Source organism: Leguminivora glycinivorella, chromosome 13 (assembly GCF_023078275.1).
Source record: "Leguminivora glycinivorella isolate SPB_JAAS2020 chromosome 13, LegGlyc_1.1, whole genome shotgun sequence".
Lineage (NCBI taxonomy): Eukaryota > Metazoa > Arthropoda > Insecta > Lepidoptera > Tortricidae > Leguminivora > Leguminivora glycinivorella.
Window position 1 is genome coordinate 15823783 of NC_062983.1, and position 27190 is coordinate 15850972.

The 27190-nt window shown below is 36.0% G+C and overlaps 1 protein-coding gene and 1 long non-coding RNA gene across 3 annotated transcripts; one reads left to right on the plus strand and one right to left on the minus strand.

The window, feature by feature from the left end:
- Positions 1-615: 615 nt before the first annotated feature.
- Positions 616-25680, minus strand: LOC125232998. 2 transcript variants are annotated; one of them, XM_048138862.1, is made up of 5 exons: positions 25535-25680; positions 23972-24094; positions 23559-23709; positions 22290-22378; positions 616-870 (listed from the first exon to the last, which is right to left on the minus strand). In XM_048138862.1, the coding sequence occupies exons 3-5, from the start codon at positions 23695-23697 to the stop codon at positions 691-693; spliced, it is 408 nt and encodes a 135-aa protein (XP_047994819.1). In that variant the 5' UTR covers positions 23698-23709; positions 23972-24094; positions 25535-25680; the 3' UTR covers positions 616-690. The 2 variants fall into 2 exon arrangements, with proteins under 2 accessions (XP_047994819.1, XP_047994820.1); XM_048138863.1 differs by lacking the exon at positions 25535-25680 and adding an exon at positions 24425-24548.
- Positions 15077-15894, plus strand: LOC125233000. The gene is made up of 3 exons (XR_007177810.1): positions 15077-15138; positions 15437-15539; positions 15881-15894. It is a non-coding gene; the product is annotated as an uncharacterized LOC125233000 (long non-coding RNA).
- Positions 25681-27190: the final 1510 nt, after the last annotated feature.

The following is a 27190-nucleotide window of genomic DNA, read 5'->3' on the forward strand; positions in this document are numbered from 1 at the left end:
TATTTTTTTGAGACAGATGTGGTATAGCAAGTGATTAAGTTACTATAAAGTCACTGCTCATCTTAGGATTGCGTGTTTTCCTTGTTTCATTAGCAAGTTTGATGACCATTTGTGGACTTTACGTCATTGTAATAAAGCTTTACTAATGGTCACTGCCCCTCTAGCTGTTCGTGGGGTGGTGTTGTTGATGACAATGATGACTTATCCCCTTATTCATAAACGTTCTCTAATGTTATCAAGCCAATAAAGTTCGTTTGTCCCTTTCCGACGTATAAGTGTGATAAAAAGGGACAAACGAACTTTATCGGCTTCATAACTTTAGAGTCTTTAGACAACGTTTATGAATAAGAGGGTAAGTGTCTACAAGATCTAGGCTTAGATATGCACTAAACAATGCGTGCATCTTATAAGTACGTTTTCAGGTCTCTCATCTAGTTCTAGAAACATTTTATTGACATGCCACCATATTGACTAGCGTTAAGTTAAATATGTATGTTTTTACCTGGTCAAACTAGTTTTGCAGTCCTGTCAATTACAAAAGGCGGATAGGTCATAGGTCATAGGAGGGTTGAGGACGCTATCAGATATTACTACAGTAAATTAAAAGTCAAAATGTTAAAATAAAAAAAAATATTACTCAGAAACTATAGGTAATCCGCAAACAAAATAAGGAAAATATTTTTTTATCTTTTATCTTCCTCGAGCGCATTTCGGTATCGGTCTAAACTCGGCCGCCAAGTCCGAAAACAGCTTGAGCCCCAATAAGAAGTACATGCTGGACTTAAAGAGGGACCAGTAGAAGGGGTCGCTCTCGATTTTCTTCCAAGTGGACCAGAATAATTTGTATGCGTCAGTGAGCCGGCCGAAGACCTGTAACAAAGTTTTTTGCAGTGCATCAAACAAGTCTGTCTAAGAACTAAGAAAACTATAGGTTAGCACCCTAAAGAAAAGGATGCATATAGTTTTCTTTGTTTTTTTGTATGTACATAAGTTGTAGGGAGTTTTTATTGCAGTGGGTACGAAACCAAATGCACAAACGCTAGGTCTCTATCGGTCTTTCGTAAAGCGCGACTGGGCCAGACTGGGATTCGATCGGCGGCATCTAGCGTCAACGATTGTCATTTAACCCGTTCACTGCGGGGTTTTTAGGCCTCGTATACTCCGTACGTTAATTACGAGTTACGTTAATTGCCGCAGCGACTGATGGTTAAAATGGTGGATGATTAGAATCTGTGCTTGAAGTGGGCTACCAACTCTTTTTCAGTGTAAGCGGAAAGTAGGGTCATAAAAACGAGTTTTCAGTACAGATGGTGTTTTTTTAGGCACCACTAGTGCGAGAAGTGGTTCATTATATGCTAGGTCGAAACTTTGGAGGCTCATCTGTACTGAAAAACGTCGTACGATACACGTGCGAAAAGGGAATTCGAAACTCGTGTCAAAACACTCCCTTCGGTCGTGTTTTAATTTATCGCCACTCGTTTCGGACTTCTTTTTTACGCACTTGTATCGTAATGTACTATTATAGTAATGTACTATTTTAAAACTCTGCTTCATGAAGCTGGGCTACTACTTTATATTATACAGGTTGGCCAATTTATAGATTGGGGTGAAAAGAAAAAAAGTGAGAAGAAGGTGAAGTGAAAAAGAGTAAGAGTAGATTGTGGAGAACACAATGCAAGCGTAATGGCGGGCGTTGTCATAGTAACCTTCACCATTTCGATTATTGTTTATCTTACACACGGAAGCCTTGGCGTTTGAGTGATGTTTTGTATTGCCCTGAAGCGTTGAGCAGAGAAGTAAAGCTAAAGTACTTAAGACTGTTTACGTAAGCGACTTAAATAAAATGTTCTGCATAGTCGTTTGACATCATACGGGTTCTCAGTAATCCTATCATGCAAATTAGGTAAATATGCATATTTATGTGAAAATTCCGGGGAAGAACCTTTGTTTGTACCTAAACCTTACAAAAAGGTACAAAAAGCCATTTTATTGAGTCTGGCACTTGTTTGTTGGATACGATATACGATACGACATAAAAGCCAAGGTAAAAATTTCGTCGCATTGTAAGTACCTATATACAAGTACATAGTTATAGATCTTGTGCATAATAGTTTTAGTAGTAGTAGTAAAACACTTTATTGTACCAGAAAATAATACAACACACAAGAAAAAGAGCTTATTACAAGTAGGTACAAAGGCGAACTTATCCCTTTAAGGGATCTCTTCCAGTTAACCTTTGAGCAATTGAGGGAGAATTGGAGATGGTAGGCATACAGTACAAACGGCGCAGGAAACGGATTCTAGGTAATAATCAGGGAACGTACTTTTCATGCCGATGACATTAATCTGACGTCACGCTCCATATAGGGTGATCCCAAATAGTTTTATTGTAAATTATTAATCATTAAGTAGTCGTCAATCATTTTAATCGTATACAAATTACTTCAAATACAGTAGTCCATTTACATGTGGCATAAATAATACCTACTTAAAATGTGAAACGTGAATAAAATTATTTGATTTGTTTTTATAAATAAATTTAATTAAATAGTATTGTTAACAACACATTACAATAAATACGTAGAAAAGAGAATTTCTCTCTAACGTAAAGCACACCATCCTTCTTGCATTCATTACCATGCAAAGAAATTCATAACTTAAAATGATTGATGACTAATGATTAATAATTAACAATAAAATAATTTTGTGATCACCTTATATGGAGCGTGACGTCAAATTGATGTCATCGGCACGAAAAGTACGCTCCCTGGTAATAATAAATTATGACTTACACTAACATGCAATATATACGAATAAATACATAATATACAACTATACAAATAGCAAATAATATAAATATATACATATATAATATATAAATTAAATATATATTTACATAATAAAAACGACAACTACAAAACCGCATACATCCAATACCTTAGCTTTCATCAGAGAGCCAAAGCTTTTTTAGATTAGCCTTCAGCGACGCGACCGACTGACACTGTCGAAGAGATAAAGGCAAGGAGTTCCACAATTTAACTGCATAGATTGTAAACGATTTATTATAGGACCTATGTTTGTGGGGCGGGATACTCAAAGTGAGATTCATACTGGAACAGAGCCGGTGCCCGCTACCGTCAGCCAAGTATTTAAATCGTTCTGAAAGATAGGGAGGGGAAGAAGGAGAAAATAAAACGTTATACAGGAGAGAAAGCGTGAATGTCTCTACGGCGACGGATGGGCAGCCACTCGATCCATTCCATTGTATGATCCCTGAAACGTTGTATTTGTTATGCTGCTTTTTTAATCAACTTTTATTGAAATTGACTGCAATAGCATAACACGCTCGTGAAACACTGATGATGAAAAACATTTTGCACTCTAAGGTAACTGTACACTATTCCGGGATAGTAAAATGTGGTACATTATTCCGGGATACTTTGGTTTTTATCGCAAAATAAGGAAACTATTAGTAAAATCTTAATTTAATGCAGTATCTCATTAACTATAGATCAAATAGAACCGAAAAAGTCGATTTTCGAATATGTATCATATCTTTTCAAGCCGTGAGGTACCTCCAAACGCGTCAGTCGCAACCACGCAGTGGTTTCTATGGCCGTGTTTGACGGTGAACTTAACGCGGCAGCGGAACTTCGTAAGGGTTTGCTGTGATTCTGGTAGATTTATTTATATGAGATTTGTATCATAATTGTCTTATAGTTATTATAAGACATTTATATCATCGTTTCAAGTTAATTTAAAGCATATTTTAATTAATATACCCGCTCCCGGAATAATGTACACCATTTAGTCGCGGTATACATAATTGCGGGAGTATCACGGAATAAGGGAAACACAGTCCATAATGTTTTTATGTTTTATTACTATTTGCGGTTAAGTTTATTTATATATTTTATGTAAATACATTAAGTAAAGACTACAAATTATAGTGACATAATTACGGTACATATATTTTTTAGGTTTTAATCTCATAATTGAGTACGAAATGTATACTTGTTGAGTAATACGTGCAAAATATTGGAGTGTGCCATCGACATTAAACTTGTTTTATTTCATAAAATTAAAGCACAAAGGTTATTTATTTCGATGTTTTGAGTATAATTATTATATAATCTTCAAATATACTAAGAAAAAAATTTGTTTGTTTTTTAATATAGCCTTTGTTTTGACTGCTGTAATTAAGTACACGACTTTATATGAGTGTATCTTATTCCGATATACTTATATAAAGTATATTAAAATATATAAACACATAAAATAAGGTGTTTTTAAACTTCCTCAGTTACCTAATAATCTTTATACCGCGTATTGGTTTGTCCGTCAGTCTGTCCGTCCACGATTTAGCTCAATTATCATTAGTACTAGAAAGCTAAAATTTACATGAGGACAATACATAATAGGATAGACATATATAAATATAAAATAGTGCATATTCCATCTGTGTAATAACGGCCTATAATATTCATTTATTGAGTAATACATATTTATATATCGTCACTACTTTAAAAAAATCTCGTATCTCACGCTGTTCCTCAAAGTTAAAACGCAGTATGTCTATATGCATTCCATACATACTTACTACAATTTTCTTTTCATTGACAGACAAAGATACAAGTTTTTTTTTAAAGTAGTGATGATATACATATATTGAATAACGTATCACCAGTCACCACCATATATGTATACGGTGCTCAGTGAGCACCAGTACCAAAAAACTGAAATTTTCACGAGTATGCAATTTTTATAACCGGCAATAGCTTCTGGATTGAAATTATATTTTGAAAAAACCCCCGACACTGTAAACCGATTTTCATCAAACATGGCTAAAAACACTCTCGACTAATTCAGCTTTCAAACGAAAAAAAAAACTAGTCTAAATCGGTTCATCCATTCGAAAGCGATGCCTTAGACAGACAAACAGTAAAACTTATAACACCCTGTCGTTATATCATACAATCGTTATATCGTCGTTACACCGTAAAATATCATATTTCCCATCCCATCCTAGCCCATCAAAACATTGCCAATTGTAAAAAATACACCCTGTATAAGCATCTAACAAAACGATATGTGCATTATATATTTATGTAAACAATATTATTACTTCGTTTTTTTACATTATGCTTCAACAACGTGGACTTTAAAGATATCCCGTAATTACGTACAACGACTCCCGGAATTAAAGCCATGCCAAAATTGTATCCCGGAATAATGGGCAAACTAAGGGTTTAGTAAAACAACGGTAATTTCTATAAATTAGAAGTTACGATGCAAAATACTGTCTTAAATCCATCGTAGAAGACTTATCCTTAAAATAAAATAGTTAACACGACTAGAAACTTCGCATTTTTTTTACAATCTTCACTCAAAGTAGGAAACGTCTTAAGTTCCCGTAATATGGTACAGTTACCTTACCCCTGTACCAGATATACGCAAAGTGTAACCGTCATTTTAGGTACACCTGCAGCACAGTATAATCCTGCAGTGTCTTGAAATATTATACCTAGGTATACATCTCTTGTCAGAGGTAAAAAGTTTTTACTAAAGACACTGAATATAACTCACGACACAAACCATTATAAGTAAAAACGTCCCCATTTTTCCTTTTAAAAGTCGACTCTTAATTGTCTTAAACACCGTTGCTTCGAATAAAAAAATAGAATATTCGTGGAAAACAAAGAAGTTCAACCACTACCTACGTCACAATACTTGGTCAGCCATGATCACTTATTGAAATGAGGAGACCGCTAGCAATTACAATAAATCATTATATATTAATAGTGCAACAACGAGTTTGTACGACATAAAGGACGTACACCTTGCCCGAAGAGCCATAAAACCGATCTGATCACCTAGGCACAGGTACCAAGGTTCCTAGCCAACGTCAGAATTACCTAGGCTTTCTTAAACGTATCGTTACTAATATCGCTCTTCTGTAGTGGCGATGGCGCGACAGAATTAGACTGCGTTTCGATCGTAGCGTCAGTCAACGATTATTGTCACTGCAGCTAGGCTGGCCAGGTGATCATATTTATATGCGTTTAATAAAGGATGCGAATAAATAGAGAAAGTGTACATAAAGATGTTGAGATATTACTGTTTTCACATTGTTCCATTTTCTAATTCCAAAGTGAAAGTTTTCTTGTTTCCTACTTTACTGTAAACACGAACTTCTCCTAAGTTTTGAAAACTCTCCGCCAGCGGGATCTTTACTAATATATTGACATTCAAACCACCAAGAATACAACAAAGGAGTGCAATAAAATTTCAACACCTTGTATTTGTATCCATGGACGATGGTAATCGCTTACCATCAGGCCATAAGAGAGACGGAGACTTTTGTATAAGTAATTTTCCCCTCACTAGCTCGGAAACACGTGTTTTGTCCTTTAATGCCAGCGGGTAAAAACGCATTTTATCCACTAGTGGGTAAAGTAATTTGACCTTGAATAAAAGCAAATTAACTGCTTTAAAATTGATAAAAGTAGGTGAATCTAGTAATAAAGATGATTTACCACCTGTGGAACTACTGGAAGCAGTGATAAACGCATTTTTTGCGTTGTAGTTTCCTCGCTATTGTAACTAAACCTCCGCTCACCTTACTTATTTACTTACTTACTTGACTAACCATTAGTATAACTAACCCCCCCTTTAAATATATCCCGTAAATTTGGCCTTGTGATCGTCTAGCGTGAATAAGTAGAACCCTTCGAAGTGAACCGCGATAACCTAGATCCTTTAATGAGTATCAGCTGTATTTTTGACTAATTTTTAAATTTTTATTTATTTATATTTTAAAGAAGAATAAAGGATATTGTAGCATAATAATATAGTGTTATAGAAGAGTATTTTATCAGGTTTAGGCCTAGAAAGTTATATGTGAGAAAATTAATAACGTGATGAAGAAATTTTAGAATAAAAGTTAGTGAGTGAAACATACATGAAATAAATATTAAAAAATATTTTGGAAATCATCGGCTACGCTCTATTTTCGATTCGGTTTGGGGTGAGAACTTGCGATACCGTCTGAATCCCTAACCCAATCAAACCACTTTATCAGGCATCCTAAGCAAGTAAGCCTGAAGGGCTATCTATCTACGAACTAACCCCTTTTTTTTGTTTTGTTTCTTTTCCCTAGCTAATCCCCCTTTTCCCCAATACTGCTAATAGACCATAACTTCTCGATCTTTCTAATGTTTTATCGAAACACCGAGTAGTTGCTACCACTTTGAGAAGAAGTAAATAAGTCTAGTAACTCCTTGAAGCTTTTGACTTGTCATCAGTGGACGGCGCTCGCATGCCACTGGGCCCTATAACAAACCTATGCTTTTTATTCCAAAGAATAGTTTGTTTCCCTAACCAACTTGATAGAATTTACCTTGAAAAACTAGTTAGCAACACTCACTGGCTCGATGCTACACGAAGAATCAGAAATTGCTACCACAATTATTAATTTCACTCAAATAAATTAAGTAATAAAAGATTTTATAAATTACCAGTTTTACCACATATTTTAAGATAATAAACACCACATTTAAAGTCCATTTAAACCATATAAATAGTAGTAGTTAAATTATTTCTCCACAATACACGTTGACCAATTATATTCCAAGACCAATCATAAAAGAACTCTACTTTCATAGAAATAGTGTGTGACTCTACCCTAATCCTATCGTTTTCCCTACTCTAACATATCTGAAACACAGACCATCACTTACCATAGATCTTGTGTTCAAAATATGTACAAGTGTATCCCTACTAGAACTGTACAGTTCAGCCAGCGAAGCTGAGATAGGCAACCTATAGGCTTATGTTCTGATCCCCCCCTCTGCTCTTGCCCGCGGGCTAGGGTAGCAGAGAGTAGATCGCCCTATCCGTGTATATATCCAGTATTCTAGGACACACCAGTACCAGCCACATGAGAGACCCAACTGCGATCAACTTTACTTAGATGTGGATCGATCACAACCGAAATCCCCAGCGACCAACGCCAGCATGGACTAGAGCACCGAGTAAATAAATATAAATATATATAGGACCCCAGCCTCAAATACTGCCGACTTCAGTGAGCAAGGATTACTCCTAATGCCTTTCGTCAATCGTGAAAGTCCTCACTTCCATCTAACAGTTGGACTCTTTGAGACCGGTGAGAAAATACGCTTTTGTAAGTAAATAAAAGCGCCCAAGCCCTCCACTTGGAACAAAAAGACCCCTAAACGCCTTATGTTTAACAGCCGCAAGGTATAAAGCGCTTAGCCGGACAACAGTCTGTCACAAACAATGATCTGGCTTATAACTTTCACAAAATAACCCCATAGAAAATTACTAAATTCAATTTTACTGACCAACTAAACAAACGAGTGAAGTTTCCTTTACGTGCTATAATCTAAGCTTAGTTTTGCAAGAATTACTCCCTACAAAACCAAACACAGACTTATCTCCAAACACCAGCCATACATCGACCCAGTCTTTGTATTGCTTAACGGCACTCATGAAACAAAGCACAGAAAACTTCACTATACACATCAATTTAAATGTAACACTACGCTATAAATAGAACACTAAATTAACCCCACAACTGACGGTAAAGCAATTCCACCATAGGTCTAAGTTCAACTGTACGACGATATTGTCCCCGCACAATCAATCAGAGACACAATTTCAAAGTTTACAATCACTTAGAATAATTTCCAAGTAAAAACAAACAGAGAAATAATAGCAGAACAACTTCACTCACCAGTATAACACACGAAAGCCAGAGACACTGTTAGTCTTGTAGATATTTTAAGAATGACGCGCGTCGGCTCGCTCCGACCCTTTTATAGATTCTATCTCCGACTTCCGACTTCCGACATCCGACTTCCGACTTCTGACATTCGACTTCCGACTTCTGACATTCGACTTCCGACTTCTGACATTCGACTTCCGACTTCTGACTTCCGACTTTCGACTTCCGACTTCTGACATTCGACTTCCGACTTCTGACATCGGACTTCCGACAAGATGGCTACTCAATCGTGTGCTTTGTTTACTAAGTCTTATGCCCTATGCATTAGAGTTCACGATTAACACACGGATGTTTGCTTATCAACACGTGCCGAGTACACGTGTTTTAGAGAGAGACAGAGCTATTGATATTGATACCTATGTAGTCCAATAGTGGAGCGATTCGCAAATATTTTTACGTAAATATTATTTTGTGGAACATTCTTATTTATTTTGTAAGTAATTTCGCAATGAAATATTTTATCTGTTACTAAATGTTACATTGAATGATATACTCAGGAAGCATAATAACCAATATTAGTCATTATTATTTCTTTGACTTGTAAATGAAACCCAGACATAATATCGGAACGTTACGCAGCTGACAACTGTCAGTGTCAGTATTCCGTCCATGTGAATGTAGTTTGTTGATAAATACGTTTTTCCAACCTGTTTTGCACCAAATAATAGTGAATTTTATGAGTGAAGACGTGACTATACATGTGATTAATCATCAAAGATATTATTTGTTAAAATATTCAATGAAATCCCGAAGGAAATATGCACCAAAAAGTTGGTCAAGGAAAAGTTGATTCGCCGTAAGTTTTATATGTAATAACGAGTCCATTTCCTCGTCATAGACGCTTGTTCTGTTACAACTCGCCCCCAAGATTGACTATTTTTTACAAATTACAAAGTAGTTTTGTAAAAAATTGCAATCTGATCTAGCAAAAGAAGCAATAAAACTGAATAAAAGAATAAAAGAAAAATATTTCTAGATCAGTCGGAAATATCCCCCCATTTCTAATCGTGTGGTGTGTATTCCAATACTATGCAACTGCTAGCGACTCAGTTTTGAAATCAGCTCATCAGAATCTCGACAATGAACCATGATAACCCCTTTCTCAGAGTCCACGCATCGCCAGGGATACCAGGTTGTGAATCTGATAGGTCCTACTAACCCGTTCTTGCTAGCTCGTTCCCCGGTCGCGGCGAATATTCATTCCATCCACACTGTTGGACCGGAATAATTATCGTAATAATTTCAACGAGTTCACAATAACTTCCCACGCAATTACGAAGAAACCTTTAGAGCTCTCATTATAAGTCCAGAGCCTTCAATCTCCATTGTCGGAACTCAAACCAATTTCTCTACCTAATCACTCCAGCCACATGTTTTGGCGCATGTCTCATACTTGAATAAAATATACTGACTTAAGATCTGTTTGGATGTGTTTTTTTTTTTTTTTTTTATAAAACAAACCTTAAATGACATAAGCATGTACCTCAACTCGGTACCATATCATGATCAAATGAAGAAATGATTTGATGATACTAAACTTCACATATTTGAACACATAACAAGGAACCAAATATTGAAAAGAGCCTCGTTCTCACTAGACGATATCGGCCCTTAAATATGTCGATTGTCAAATACATCCCATTCAAGATGAGGTGTGTGGTTTTAGTATGGGTCTTATTACCTTGTGTAGTAGTAATCATAAAAAACTACCCTTGAAATGGGTCGAATCCATTGGATTTTAACCTAACCAATAAGAATTTTATGGCTAATGTGTTCCCAAAATCCCCCCCCTTGTTTGTTCCCGCAAATTCCGACCAAACTAGTTTTGACCACTTTCCAGCGCTGTCTGTCTATATCAATCTAATCATTCCATAAAAAAAAACATTCAAGACACACTTCATTCAGTCATTCATCCCATTCAAAACATTCTTACATCTATAAACATTCATCATCTCTAAATTATTCACACACACACACATGATGTAACCATTCTTACTTCCTCATTCGCTCTTTCACTCGATCTCAACAGAAAGCCAACGCTTTTAAAAGTAATCAAAATAACGAATAAAAATGGAAATAAAATTACACAATAACTTCAAAAGTTTACGTATCCCATTTTACTCCACTCTACCCTGACTCGAAGGCAAAGAAAATTTCAATTTATTTATGATAGGTTTCATTTTATACGTCTATATTTCAATTTTACAAAGTATTTATTAACCGCAAACAATTTGACAATGTGTGAAAATTGTTTGCTGCACATACTAAAAATAAAATGTTCGTACGGACAAAATGTTACATTTTATGTAAACATCTTTTATTTCACAGTCAATCACTGTAAGGTTCACTACCCTGTTTTCAATTTTCCTGTCTTTTGTTCATTATTACATTCCTCAGTGCAAAATTGATAGCATAAAATGCAAAAAATTATAAAAGTAAGTACAGTCACTTAAGCAAAATAGTGGCCCTCCCTACTCCGATCTTTGTAGAACAAAATACTGACCGAGTTATGCTTAGAAACGAGGATCTGCACTGTGTGATTACCGATATCGTACAGTATACCACCCTATATAATGTAATAAATGATAACGCATAAATAATAAATATCACTGCTAACTGTAATAACTAAAATGAAAAATAGCTTTATCCACCGATCTCGATTTTCCTAACGTCTACCCCAGGCAGACTAGCTACTATGATGTCCAGTTATTGTTATATTAAAATAATCTAACCATACAATGTATATCCAATACATTCTTCTTACAAAATAAAGATTTTTAAAAAAAAAATTGTTGTCCATATAATGAACCGACTTCTTTATCTAGATAATTAAAAAAAATCCGTATTATAGATTTACAACCACCATACACCATTTTATAATCCTAGGAACGAAACTACTAAATGACAGAGAAACTATACGATGTGCTAGCCAATAAAGCCCTTTATCACACAGATCACTATAGAAATAAAATTAATTTTAGTCAAAATTTTGACTTCTACCACCCCTATAATAATAACACTGCATCTCAATAAAATTTTGAAGAACTCATGACACATTTAAAATAATGATAATGATGATGATGATAAGAAAGAAAAATAATAATGTTCCACATAAGTATGTCGCAATAAATAAACATTCTTTACTAAGAAGTCATTGACTTGTAACCAATGTACTCATAAAATTTACATTACACATCATGTAATGTTCATAATAAACGCAAATTACAATTTTGCAAAAAAAAAATTGCAGTTTTGAAGTGGTTTTCATATTTTCAATTTTTTCCGCAAAATATGATGTATCCTTAATTTTGATATGGTTTTGATATTTTTTGTAAAATATAATGTAACATCAAATTTGATGTGGTTTTGATAAAATATATTCCTTTTTTTTTTTTTCAAACTATCTGCAAAATTTTATTTTGGTTTTAATTGCCTTATGATAAAATACAAAATGATGGCATAAGTAGGTTCAAAATACTTTTATTTGATTGATAATAATATAACAAAATAATGAATTTTTCTTGAAACGAGCTTAAAACTTGTATTGTCCTATTCTATGTCTTCAATATTGTATAACATGCCCCGAAAGTTTTGTAACCTCAGACAAATTATTCCTTCTTCATGGCATTTGCAACTGCAGCAAACTTAGCAAATTGTTAACAAACACGACAATGGGTTGAGGAACTTGGTCAAAGGTGTCTCTCTTCCTTTTTTTTCCTTCATACTTGGCTAGTTCTATGATGAGTTCTTGAGTAGCTAATGATGATGATTAGATCCTGCTGGCCTCCTGGTAATATTTCAAAATTTTCCAAACTATTCTCTTCTCAGTCGGTGTCATAACCCAGGACACCATGAAACCTCTTCCGAAGACACGTTGCACACTTGATCACAATCAGCATAACCGCAAAAGATCCAGTTACTTATTTTTGAACACAGCAAGTAACTTGAAACCAATGAATATTTCTTCAACTCTAAAGTTGGCTAGTCCTTATTTGTCCAATCATTGGTCAAAAAATAAAATATTGCATAAATCGAATATCATAAACACTTGTTATTTCACTAGCGTTACTAAGCATGCACTTAAACACACACTGAAGTTTTCACCGCATGTTTCCACCGTCCTCGCTGATCCACTATGTTCAATGACAGAACACTGCTGTGGTAAGAATCTATCTTAGGTTAAAACTAAAGTTAAGTTAAAGACTTCCAATAAACAGAGGGAAAGATAAAATAAAAATCACAAGCGTTAAAATATTTTCCAAAAAAAAAAATATGCCAACTAAGGTTGCAGGACCATCTAGGTACTTTAACCATATGAGACGTACGTCTCATTTACGTTCACCTACAATTATTATTATTATTTTTTTTTTTCCTCAAGTATGATGTCTGATCGCTAAGTGACTTTAATTTTTCTAACTCAAAAATTACTGCAGACTATAAAACTCCGTCTTGTTTGCTCAATAAAACTAGTATAGGGTAAATTAACTGGGGTTTTGAACACTTACATATATGTATTTTTCTTGATCGGCATTTTCTGTTCCATTCTTCTGTTTAGTGTGGCATAATATGGCACCACTAACAACATAATCATATTGAAAATCTTCAGTAACACGTTGGTCCTATGAGCAGGTATGAGACCAGGCTCAAAAACTCTTACTCCTCCGTTAGTTGACATCAAAAGCCGGGTACTTCAACTCGAACGTCCCACGAAATATCTCAATGTTCACTTCATGTTTTTCGCGTCCAAACTGTTGCTAACTCTGTCTCCATGTACTCAAGTCTTGCACTGTTGCACTAACACCTTTTTTAACTAACTAATTATGGCCTAAAACTAATTGAAATTACTATGTTTTCACTAACAGAGCTCTTCGTTTCAAAACGTAGTTAACTCTCACATTTCTCTACGTGTGATAATAAGACGTCACTAAAAATCACACATGCTCCTACACTATCAATTACACTAATTATTTGAAGCTACATAACACTATAATTTCAGTGAAATCGGTTTTCTTAAATAAAATTTAATAACTTCGCGCTCAGATTTTTTTTCGTAAGGAACTGTCACTGTCAATATTGTCATCCTTAACCGTTTTTTTTTCTTTTACAATTGTCCTCATGGGCGTATTTTCATTGTAAACACACTAATGTGTTTTTAGTAGTCACAAACATTAAATCAACAAAACAATTATTTGATATCATAAATTTAGCCTATCATAATGTTCAAATATTTGACTAGTTATTAGAAATATATAATTGATTTTTTTTTTTTCATAATTTAATGAAATCGAACGAAAACTATCGTGTAAATTTGTCAATGCGTAGGAAATCGCGTGTGCGCATCGGTTTACAAAAGTGTGACCACATTAAAAATATATTGTGAGATTCTTTAAGGATCTAACAGACGGTCGGACCGCACTTGTAAGGGGACATGTGTTAGGCCCTATTTACAAAATACCGTTCAAAATCTACACAACTTGAATAGTTTGATGTGATTTAAGCAATAGAAAATTAAATTAACAAAATCTTTTGTATTTAAATACATCTATTGTATTAATTTTACTATAATGAAGTAGAGAAAAATGAAGTAAAGTTTTGTAAATGACAACACCGGACAATAAATTACTGAATTACTGAATATCTTTTGTCGAAAATTGTATGACCGATCAAGCGTACCAACTTAAAAACAATGATAGTTTGTGTAATGTCACCGATAGAACACCTTTTGGCGAAGATATATGTTATCTGTGGTTAAATTATTTTCTCTAATCTATGTCATGCTTACCGCTAATCCGCTTGTTCGCGAAAAAATGGCAGATCCGTTTTTGTTTTCTTTAGCTCATTATTAATTACGTGATCTACAACTAGAATTATTTAAATATTCGCTTTATTTTAATCTGCTTAAACAATACGACAGGCAATTCTGCGCCGACGCCGGTCATGAACCGTCCATATTCGCCATTTTGTCATTTAGCAAACTAAGAAAATGCAAACAAAACATTATTTGCCCTAAACACGCGTTACTTCTAAATAATTTTGTCGACAAAGTGAGCCTGTTTTATCAAATTGAACTCTGAACTGCAATTGCAATGTAATTTTCCGTTAGCGAAAGTGAGGTTACGAAATTGACATGACATTATTGTTGGAAAAAAAAAACGTGAATGCAATGGACATGTGTTTTGTTGTGTTTCTCATCAAGATAATAGAAGAATTTAGTGCTCATACTCATGATCTAATGAGCAAACAGCCCATGCAAAGGATGTCTTATCGGGCTATGCCTCAATTGATAAAGTGAACTAATTGCCTACTTCAAAAGCAGTTTTGCATGAAAGGTAAGCTTTTGTTTTATTATTTGATGTGTTTTCAAACTAGTCGTCGTTTTCGAAACCCAGCAGAACATACTTGCGAACTACAACGACTAGACCGAATATATTGGTGAAATGTTGCTTATTTCATTGTTCTGTCGTCAGATAAGTTAATGATAATAAATTTCCCCACGTTACTCGTACTTTCTGACTTTCACATTGCCTAAGAGGATCTTAAATATTCTAAATGTACGTGAAATAGTCCTAACTGTCAAAATATATTTGCTACTTTCAAAGAGGTTTATATGGTTGTTTGATTTTTCAGTCAACATCTAATTGGAATTTACAATGCCCGATATTTCTACACATCTGCCACAAATTTTATGGAAAACAATATTTATAGAAACTGAACATACCTTGGTTAAACGGTAAGCATTAAAAATATGTTCGACTAATTTATTTGATCTAGGCTACCTAACTGTTCTTGGAAATTGTAACGTTGTTTCCGTACCAACATATAAACTTCTCAATTATTTTTCTGAAGCGCTGGCTTATGGGCTATGGAAAATAATATTTGTAGGACCTCAAACGAATGTCATGGCATTTAAAAATAGGCATTGAATCTTGTCCAAACTTTAATTTTGTATTTTTCAAAGATAAAACTTGACGTCTGATACTTAAATAAAATTATGTAGACTAAAAATCCAGACTTAGCATAGATTTTATTTCTGCTACATTGAGTTTAAATAGTGTATGTATCAATTTTCAGTATATGAAATGGATAACCATCCTGAAGAACATCAACCAGCTGTCGGCAATGTGCAGGTTGACTGAGGAATTTTCCGGTGTGTCTTTTTATGGACTGTACTCCGTCTTAGCACTATCCTCAAGTAAGTACAAAAAAAATCAGCCACTAAACAGCTACTTTTTAACTTAATTAACTCTACTTAGTGAGTAAAACGACTCGGCAGGAAATTTTACATAGAAACATGGATATGGTTGTTCTTCTTTTTTTTTTCTTAACCATGAATGGCCTAGATAAATATAAACAATCTTAATGATACATATTTACAAATAAGATTCCTTAAACATACATACACCCTTTTTTAACTAATCTTTCAATATGTACAATTTCAGGTTTTACCCGAGAGGCCATGCTTCGTTGGACCGTCTTCCATATATCTACTGACTTCATATAAATGAAAGGTACTTATGTTTTATTATAATAACACGTTCTAATTATTAAATTTAAAAGTGAACAGCTCATGGCATTAATAATATTATATTTAGAAAATTTAGTTGCGAGGATAGCGATGACTATAGCGATGAAGTGAAAATTAAACTTATACTTATTTTATTGGCTAAGTAAACTTATTACTAACTCATTTATGTCCTAACTCATGTAGATATGAACTGCACGGCAGAGGTTCTCAAACTTTTTTTATTTTTAATTTCCTTTTGTAAATTTTGTTGTATGCGTTGTTTTTTCTGACACAATATTTCTCACGGGCGTGTCTTAGTTCCAAAATTAAGCGACGCGCCCCCGTGAGTAGATAAATGAAATAATATTGAACCCTATTTGGCAGAACCCAACTCTAAAACTAAACCCTTTTCTTACGCTATCTATATGAATATTTCTAATGTCTGACTATTTCCTTTCAGTGTACTGAGGGACTCATCTACACTCAGCTCATTCAACGTTACAACAACAAAGTAATCCGACAATCAGACTGGACCCGGTCATGTTAGGTAAGTTTACATACTTAATGCGTACCACATACTACATACTTTTTCTGAACCTCAGTAAAATATGGTTTTATAATGATAATAGTGCTTATTATCTATGCCTACTTAACAGGAATATTACAAATTTCAATCAATTTTCATGAAATTCATTAAGCAATTGTGACAATGATCAAGCAGTGGTGGAGTTAGGTATGGCGAGGTACGACCTCCCAGATGCTGGTAATGCTAATATTTCGTAGGATATGTTTGACATGGTTGTAATGAAGTACAGTATGTTGGCATACTCCTGACTTGTGAAATATTGTATAAAAGCTGTGTACACAATCTACCGAACATAATAATTGTATGGTTTTACACTTACTATTTTAGACTAGCCTACAGCTTATCATGTGAGATAACGAACTCATGTCATATGAAGCTATTGAAAATCTTATTTATACATACATACTTATTTGTATTACTACAGTAAAAATGTATACCTATAGAAAGTTGAAATTCGTACAGTGCATTTAATTTATTGAAATAATTGGCAGATATAGGCTACGGTGACCTCTCACCATCAAGAGGGACGTATGCTTGTTTACTACGGATGTAATATGAAAATATATGATGACTTATAAGCTAATGAACTAAATTAGTCCTAACATGATTAATACGTATAATCTAACAGACAGAAACCTGTTCTTCTCATAGTGAAAATATTCAGTATAAAGACTTTGTCAATTTATTGTATGATGTATGAAATCCTGTGAGACAATACGTATATTATAGAGTTACAACTGAAATGCAAACAAACCATCCATCGAAGGATGTACTTGTCATAGTACCACATGCGTGTAGCTATTCAGTATTCATAGAAAAATGGCGGGACGCCCCATATAATATTGTACTTCAGCGCGACAATGAATAATCGCGCCCCCATAGCCATTAGACTAGAGCCTATCTTCTTGTATTACTAGGTCTTAAATCTAGGGCTTAGGTATCCTAGATTATTTTAGGAAAATAACCTTACATCTAGACTGTAGTTATCCTGCCTATGAATGAAATTCTGTATAACAAGCCTGCTAGGAATATATATCATCAGAGTGTTCATAGACTATATAAGACAGCATCGAAGCTATCCGATCTCCGGTGTGAAGTGCAAACGTGATGTAAAGATTTCAAAATAGCCCTGAAGATGGCAGAGCCTGCTATGAAAATGTACTAGACATATAGAGAACTATTTGTTTTAACATGAAATTCTATTACTATTGTACATTGTGTACACACTTATGTTTCCAATTCCGGTCACTAGGTGGCAAACTCTTCTAAAGTACTTGTTAAAATGTTAAACCCTAATATTAATTTAATAATAAGATTGCTCGCTAGATGTCGCTGTCACTTCGGCAATCTGGCTAACGATACTCCATCGTAAACCACATGTAATTAAATTGAACATTTTTATTATCGTCTACTGTTTTTGGCAAATAAATGCGTTGAAAAACCACATTTAAAGTTTTTAAATGTGAACAACACCCGGAGAGCGAACAGCACCACAGTTACAAAAACATACATTAAGACACAGAATAAATAATAGTACTATGCATAGACGCAAAGGAACGTCAAGATGCACCAATGCCAATAATTGCTACGTAGCAATGCAAATCAAATGGCCTAATCGGGACGATGTTTAGTTCAACCACTACGATTATGAGCTAATTTCCTAGAAATTAATTTTGTCTAAGTTTACTACACTACTTTAATTTTATTATTTTATTTTTCAGAATACCAGAGGAAAACGAAAATACAATTGATTCTGCATACTGATGCATGACTTCGCTCGGAACGCGGCAAGAATTAACAATGGAAGAAAATACTACAGACGTGTTTATTAACAATAAAGTTATTTTTGTTTTTATGAAATAGCGATTGAATAAAAATATTAGGTATATGAGTTTTATTTAGAGATGAAATAAGTCAGAAATACAGCACACCCACTCATCTTCACAACAACAAATGTAGCCTGGTAAGGCTAATAAAATAAGGTTATTAAAATTCTGGTTGCTCGGCACCAAAAGTAACCTTGCAACGGCTACTTCCTATTATTTATTTGTAAACCTTGGTATCCAAGATGTGTTCTACAGAGCACATCTTAGATCCTGGTCACGTCACCAAATGTAACTAAACCTCCGCTCACCTTACTTATACTTACTTACTTGACTAACCAACAGTATAGCTAACCCCCCTTTAAATATACCCCGTAAATTTGGCCTTGTGATCGTCTAGCGTGAATAAGTAGAACCCTTCGATGTGAACCGCGATAACCTAGATCCTTTAATGAGTATCAGCTGTATTTTTGACTAATTTTAAAATTTTATTTATTTATATTTTAAAGAAGAATAAAGGTTATTGTAGCATAATAATATAGTGTTATAGAAGAGTATTTTATCAGATTTAGGCCTAGAAAGTTATGAGTGAGAAAATTAATGACGTGATGAAGGAAATTTTAGAATAAAAGTTAGTGAGTGAAACATACATGAAATAAATATTAAAAAATATTTTAGAAAACATCGGCTACGCTCTATTTTCGATTCCGGTTTGGGGTGAGAACTTGCGATACCGTCTGGAATCCTTAGGCCCAATCAAACCACATTATCGGGCATCCTAAGCAAGTAAGCCTGAAGGGCTATCTATCTACGAACTAACCCCTTTTTTTTGTTTTGTTTCTTTTCCCTAGCTAAACCCCCTTTTCCCCAATACTGCTAATAGACCATAACTTCTCGATCTTTCTAATGTTTTATCGAAACACCGAGCAGTTGCTAACTTTTATAAGAACTAAATAAGTCTACTAACTTTTCTAAGCTTTTGACTTTCCATCAGTGGACGGCGCTCGCATGCCACTGGGCCCTATAACAAACCTATGCTTTTTATTCCAAAGAATAGTTTGTTTCCCTAACCAACTTGATAGAATTTACCTTGAAAAACTAGTTAGCAACACTAAGTGTCCCGCAGCCACACCGAAGAATCAGAAATTGCTACCACAATTATTAATTTCACTCAAATAAATTAAGTAATAAGAGATTTTATAAATTACCAGTTTTACCACATATTTTAAGATAATAAACACCACATTTAAAGTCCATTTAAACCATATAAATAGTAGTAGTTAAATTATTTCTCCACAATACACGTTGACCAATTATATTCCAAGACCAATCATAAAAGAACTCTACTTTCATAGAAATAGTGTGTGACTCTACCCTAATCCTATCGTTTTCCCTACTCTAACATATCTGAAACACAGACCGTCACTTACCATAGATCTTGTGTTCAAAATATGCACAAGTGTATCCCTACCATAAGCTGTACAGTTCAGCCAGCGAAGCTGAGATAGGCAACCTATAGGCTTGTGTTCTTATCCCCCCCTCTGCTTTTGCCCGCGGGCTAGGGTAGCAGAGAGTAGATCGCCCTATCCGTGTATATATCCAGTATTCTAGGACACACCAGTACCAGCCACATGAGAGACCCAGCTGCGATCAACTTTACTTAGATGTGGATCGATCACAACCGAAATCCCCAGCGACCAACGCCAGCATGGACTAGAGCACCGAGTAAATAAATATATATATATATAGGACCCCAGCCTCAAATACTGCCGACTTCTGTGAGCAAGGATTACTCCTAATGCCTTTCGTCAATCGTGAAAGTCCTCACTTCCATCTAACAGTTGGACTCTTTGAGACCGGTGAGAAAATACGCTTTTGTAAGTAAATAAAAGCGCCCAAGCCCTCCACTTGGAACAAAAAGACTCCTAAACGCCTTATGTTTAACAGCCGCAAGGTATAAAGCGCTTAGCCGGACAACAGTCTGTCACAAACAATGATCTGGCTTATAACTTTCACAAAATAACCCCATAGAAAATTACTAAATTCAATTTTACTGACCAACTAAACAAACGAGTGAAGTTTCCTTTACGTGCTATAATCTAAGCTTAGTTTTGCAAGAATTACTCCCTACAAAACCAAACACAGACTTATCTCCAAGCACCAGCCATACATCGACCCAGTCTTTGTATTGCTTAACGGCACTCATGAAACAAAGCACAGAAAACTTCACTATACACATCAATTTAAATGTAACACTACACTATAAATAGAACACTAAATTAACCCCACAACTGACAGTAAAGCAATTCCACCATAGGTCTAAGTTCAACTGTACGACGATATTGTCCCCGCACAATCAAACAGAGACACAATTTCAAAGTTTACAATCACTTAGAATAATTTCCAAGTAAAAACAAACAGAGAAATAATAGCAGAACAACTTCACTCACCAGTATAACACACGAAAGCCAGAGACACTGTTAGTCTTGTAGATATTTTAAGAATGACGCGCGTCGGCTCGCTCCGACCCTTTTATAGATTCTATCTCCGACTCCGACTTCCGACTTCCGACTTCCGACTTCTGACATTCGACTTCCGACTTCTGACATTCGACTTCCGACTTCTGACATTCGACTTCCGACTTCGACTTGACATTCGACTTCCGACTTCTGACATTCGACTTCGACTTCTGACATCGGACTTCCGACAAGATGGCTACTCAATCGTGTGCTTTGTTTACTAAGTCTTATGCCCTATGCATTAGAGTTCACGATTAACACACGGATGTTTGCTTATCAACACGTGCCGAGTACACGTGTTTTAGAGAGAGACAGAGCTATTGATATTGATACCTATGTAGTCCAATAGTGGAGCGATTCGCAAATATTTTTACGTAAATATTATTTTGTGGAACATTCTTATTTATTTTGTAAGTAATTTCGCAATGAAATATTTTATCTGTTACTAAATGTTACATTGAATGATATATTCAGGAAGTATAATAATCAATATTAGTCATTATTACCTCTTTGACTCGTAAATGAAATCCAGACATAATATCGGAACGTTACGCAGCTGACAACTGTCAGTGTCAGTATTCCGTCCATGTGAATGTAGTTTGTTGATAAATACGTTTTTCCAACCTGTTTTGCACCAAATAATAGTGAATTTTATGAGTGAAGACGTGACTAAACATGTGATTAACCATCAAAGATATTATTTGTTAAAATATTCAATGAAATCCCGAAGGAAATATGCACCAAAAAGTTGGTCAAGGAAAAGTTGATTCGCCGTAAGTTTTATATGTAATAACGAGTCCATTTCCTCGTCATAGACGCTTGTTCTGTTACACTACTATTAATTATGAACTTGGCCCCGGGTGTCCTGTTCACTGTTGGAAGCGGTTCGTCGAAAAAATTAGCTACGGGCGGCCGGTTTGAGATGAAGCGAAGCCACAAGGGTCGCTGAAGATAGGAAGGCGTGGCGCGACCTCGTGAAGGCACTTTGCACCTCTGCGGTGCCTGAGGACTACAACAACAATTATGAACTTAACAGCTAAATCCTTACCGATGTGTCTCGCGCTCTGTATAAGCAGACCTCTTTGCCATCAGTGGGGTCCATGCACCCTGGCAGCCCGCAGTATTGTTCCCTCATCCCTGAACAAAGTGACATGAAAATTGTTATTAAGGGACCATCCACACTCATAAGACGCATGTCTTGCGGCGCGCAACGGACGTCTCCGCCACGCCGCCGGAATGTAATTCAAAAAACGTCCCCTCAGTACATTTTGTATAGGAAGGACGTAAGACGCGCCCCAGGCGGCGTGGCGGAGACGTCCGTTGCGTGCCGCGAGACACGCGACGCCTAAGTGGGGACGCTGCCTAAGGGCGTCGAAAACGATTACTTATACTAGAACATATCAATTATCAAGTTATTGGCGGGTTAGAAAGTCTTCTTGATTTTGATTGTCTTTACAAGGATTCGAACCCAGTATCGTCGGCTTCATTAGCTGGGCGTCTAAATTGGGTTAACATTACTAGACTAAACCCCGTCCCCCGTCCCGTGTCCCGTGTGGTGACGGGTTAAGAATTTTGCCGCCCCCTTTCTTCCCGTGGGCACATCTCGGACACAGCGATCAAATATATGAAAGATCATCATCATGTCAGCCCTTTATCGCCCACTACTAAGCATAGGCCTCTCTTCTAGTACGCCATGTATCCCGGTCCTGAGCTAGTCTCATCCAGTTGTGACCATATGAAAGAGGCGCGTTCTTAGCACACAGTCTAAGCTCGTGTAGGTGAACGCGTACTATGCTTGTATGAGTGAAATATGACAGGTCGACTGTTCGCGTTTTTGACAGATGGTAGGTAACTGGGAGGTAACCGAGAGCGGGTGGGTGACACTTTCAGCGGGGAGCGGGAGTGGCCATACTGTACGTACGATAGTACTCTTTATTATACTGTACCGTGGGTGTCGTAAGTCGACTGTAGGTGTGGGGTATGGGTTAAATTGTAGCGTAAGTAGGCAAGAGGTTTGCTATCTATCAAAATGAAAAAATGAAAATGAAAATGAAATATTTATTTCAAGTAGGCATATTACAATGCGCATATGAACGTCAAATAAAGCTACGCCGGCTCTAACCCTACGCCTCAGCCTCGAGAAGATTTCAGTCCCCCCTCAGTTGGCACTGCAATGTCACAACTTCGTTTTCCTTCAACCCCTTATTTGCCAAGAGTGGCACTGAAGCTTGAGTAGTTTCATGTGCCCTGCCTACCTCTGTATAGGATACAGGCGTGATTGCATGTATGTATGTATGTAAATAGTACTAGACTATACCTGACTGTCTTGTTCTTGACGTAGACGCTGATGCTTCGTTCCTGCAGTCCGGGAGACCGCAGGGCCCTTTGAACGGAGTATCGCCCTGGCTCTTATCGCTTACTGTGGAGCGACAGCTAGGCACCCCGCAGGTGGCCATTGCATATTCTGACTGTTAATCAGACTACTTTTAGTATGGGGACAACGACATTTGGGTGTTTGAATGTCTACTTGAAAACCTTTAGTGCAAGAACATGTTAACGAAACGTTTTCAGCTTAAGTATCGGATGTCGGACCGATATCCCATACATCACAGGCGCCATCTTGTAATTTTTCCATTGAAATCCTTCCGACATCCGATATCGGATCGGATAATGTGAAAACGGACTAAGTTTCGGATAAATTTAAAAGTCAGAAATAGGTATTCTGCCTACCTTGTCTTGAACTCTAGGCTTCTGGGTCAATACTAGCGCTCTAGTAACTAGCCACCAATAAGCGAAACTCTAATGTGGTTCAGGAATTAGTTTTCTGCTTTTTAGCTGCTTTATAGCGGGCGGCTGCCAACAACAAGGAAAATAAGTGACAATAATTATGTGCTTTTACTTAAATGCTATTTGCGCTCAGTGCAATGTTGGCGGTTTCTTGTTTTGGTTATAATACGATCAGTATGTATAATGAATAGAATACCTACATAATTATATGATTGTTGCATTGTATAACATCTACCGCGGAATGGAATAGGTATCGAGACAAACCTTATTGGTTTAACGATACTATGTAAATTAATTAGAGATTTATGTTTGTAATTACCTAAAATAAATAAATAAAATAAAATACTTATTATAATAAAAATAAATTAACATTAACATAGAAATATTTTTAGTTACCTAATTAAATCTGCAGACGGACAGACAAAAATCGAGAACGCGCGTATTTTCTTCATAGATTTCCAATTTTCACCTGAAATCTCGCGCGTTCCCGAAAGTGTTTGAAATCAATTTACATTATGAAGTTTGCTATGTACAACATTAGCACGCATTAATTTTAAATAATAATTTTGAAAAAATTTATATGATTTTAATGATAAACCTTCAGAGTAATTGTGTCATATTGACAATGACTGTGATATTGACCCATATTGACCTTTGTCTTCATACAAGTTTGGTTGCTGATAAAATTATCAAGAGCAAAGAGGTCAGATAATTGTTTATACTAATCTATGAATAAATACAGGTTGATTCATAAGACGTGAGCAGGATTAAGGTGCGACCACACTGCTGCTCAAAAAACGGCGACGGTACGGAATCGCAGTGACGCATCTTATCCGTGCCGTTTTACCGCATGCACGCCACACCGCTGCTCAAAAAACGACGACGGTACGGAAACGCACGACGTGCCCCATACGTAAGCCAATGCGTTTCCGTAACGTCTGCGTATTTTGAGCAGCGGTCTGTGGAGCATGCGGTAAAAACGGTATGGATACGATGCGTCACTGCGATTCCGTACCGTCACCGTTTTTTAAGCAGCGGTGTGGTCGCACCTTTATATCTGTAGGTAATTTGTACAAGTTCGGGTAGTTAATTATAATAATAAAACGTAGTGATTCAATGCTCTGGGTAGTTACAAGATTTATTGGTTAACCAACCAAATTGTAAGCTAATCTGTCACTGAGCTATCTTTAACTTACTTATTTGGTCATGATTTTTTTTTTAATTGCCTCAAAATGCTTCTTAAGCCACTTGGGGAGCCTTTTGAGGGTAGATTTTTTTACATTATTTATTTAATTAAATACCTAAAGATACCTACAGACTGCAAGCTACAGATTGTCTAAATTATGTTAAGAGATGGTTTACCATCATGATATTGATAATAATTTATGAATTTTATGATAGACTAGTATCATCTACAGCAATTTATTTAGTTTGCAGCAATCTATTGACCATTTTATTTCTACTGATAGTTAAAGTTAATACGATTTTATCACACCGATTCCATACCTGTAAGTACTTAATTATTTATTTCAGATTCGTTCAATGGAAGAAATTAATCACACATCTAGGAACGTTAAATACCTAGACAAAAATATTATTTTCTACTAAAAGATATAAAACAATTCTTACAAAATGACTAACATGTCGGAACCTACAAAATATGAAATGAATCATAACCATCTAGAATGGTTAGTGTAAATTGATTCGTTAAAAGTATACTGGTTTAAATTTTCAAGCTGATTACAGTATACCTACTGATGCGGTAACAGTCATTCCACTTGGTAGGAGTTCCCAGTGAATAATACCATGAATATCCCACCAAACGGACAGCATAACTTTTTTCGGGTGAGGCTCTGTTTTTGGTGCCTCTATTCCTTTTTCGTTTGGAGCTAGCCACTGACGTTTGCGTATGTGATTTATATATAAGACCCATTTTTCATCTCCAGTGATAAGATGGTCCAACCAGTTGAATGTGCGGCGAAAAGACAGAAGTTGTATGCAGATATCGGCACGGCGGTTTAGTTGATCTCTATCAAGTTCGTGCGGTATCCAAACACTGTATTTGTAGTTTTTTCCCAACTCGTGTAAATGTGTTTCTATGGTGACATGAGAGCAGCCTAACTCGGTAGCAAGAGTACGACTCGTTAGCCTCGGATCTCCTTCAATTAAGGTTTTTAATTTGGCTACATCAATCTTCACCGGTCGACCAGACTTAGGTTTACCTTACGTCATTTGTGTGAAATCATGTCTTTCCCGGAAACCATTGGATTTACCAGATCTTTGGGAGGCATGCGCGGAGCCGAAGCCAATACGTAGAGCCCTATTTAACTAATGAAGTGGAAGAAGTACACCGAGCGGATGCTGCCATTGCCAGTGTTATTTATTTACTACTTAATTCATAAAAAAGAAACACAGCATTACAGTTTACACCAGCTACAGTTTGTAGGTAGGTAGGGACTGGGTATTCGAGAGTTGATGGGATCTAAAATGAACTAGGGTGTTCGATGAAAGAGATGGATTGGCTGGACTGAAAGACTGGGGCCAATGGGTTAAAATAAACCTAATAAAACGGTAACCAATTTAATTTCCGGCAGACGGTGACTCGTGCACACAAGATGGGCCCCCACAAAAACGACATCTAAGATGGATCATAATCGTTGTAATCAAATCCATAAAAAGTAGAAATTTTTGAGCACCACACATACGTATGAAAAGGGTAAATTAAAAAATACAAAATACACAAAACAAAAAAGATAGTAATTATTGTTTATTTTAAATAATATTATTATGCAACTTATCTACTTGTAAAAAATACGATAGCACATACAGACTAGTTAGTTCAGCACGTACACACTTTTGTCTTGGAAAATTTAAAATGATATCTACTGGCTCAGCCCGAAGTGACAATCGTTAACACTACGTCGCGATCAAAACGAAGTCTGTCTCTGTCTCGGTGGCTCAGTAAACAGAGAGCGAGGGGTACGATTACGAAGCGTAAGCCATTGTGACGTTGGCTAGGTACAACGAAGGGAGCAACAATATATCGTCCACAGATGTCATATAAACCATAGATCAAGCAAACGTATCTACTTAGCGTGTCAAATGAACTCAGTGAAATCCACTGAGTTGTCCGTCTTTAATCGCAGCTTGCAGCTTTCGGGC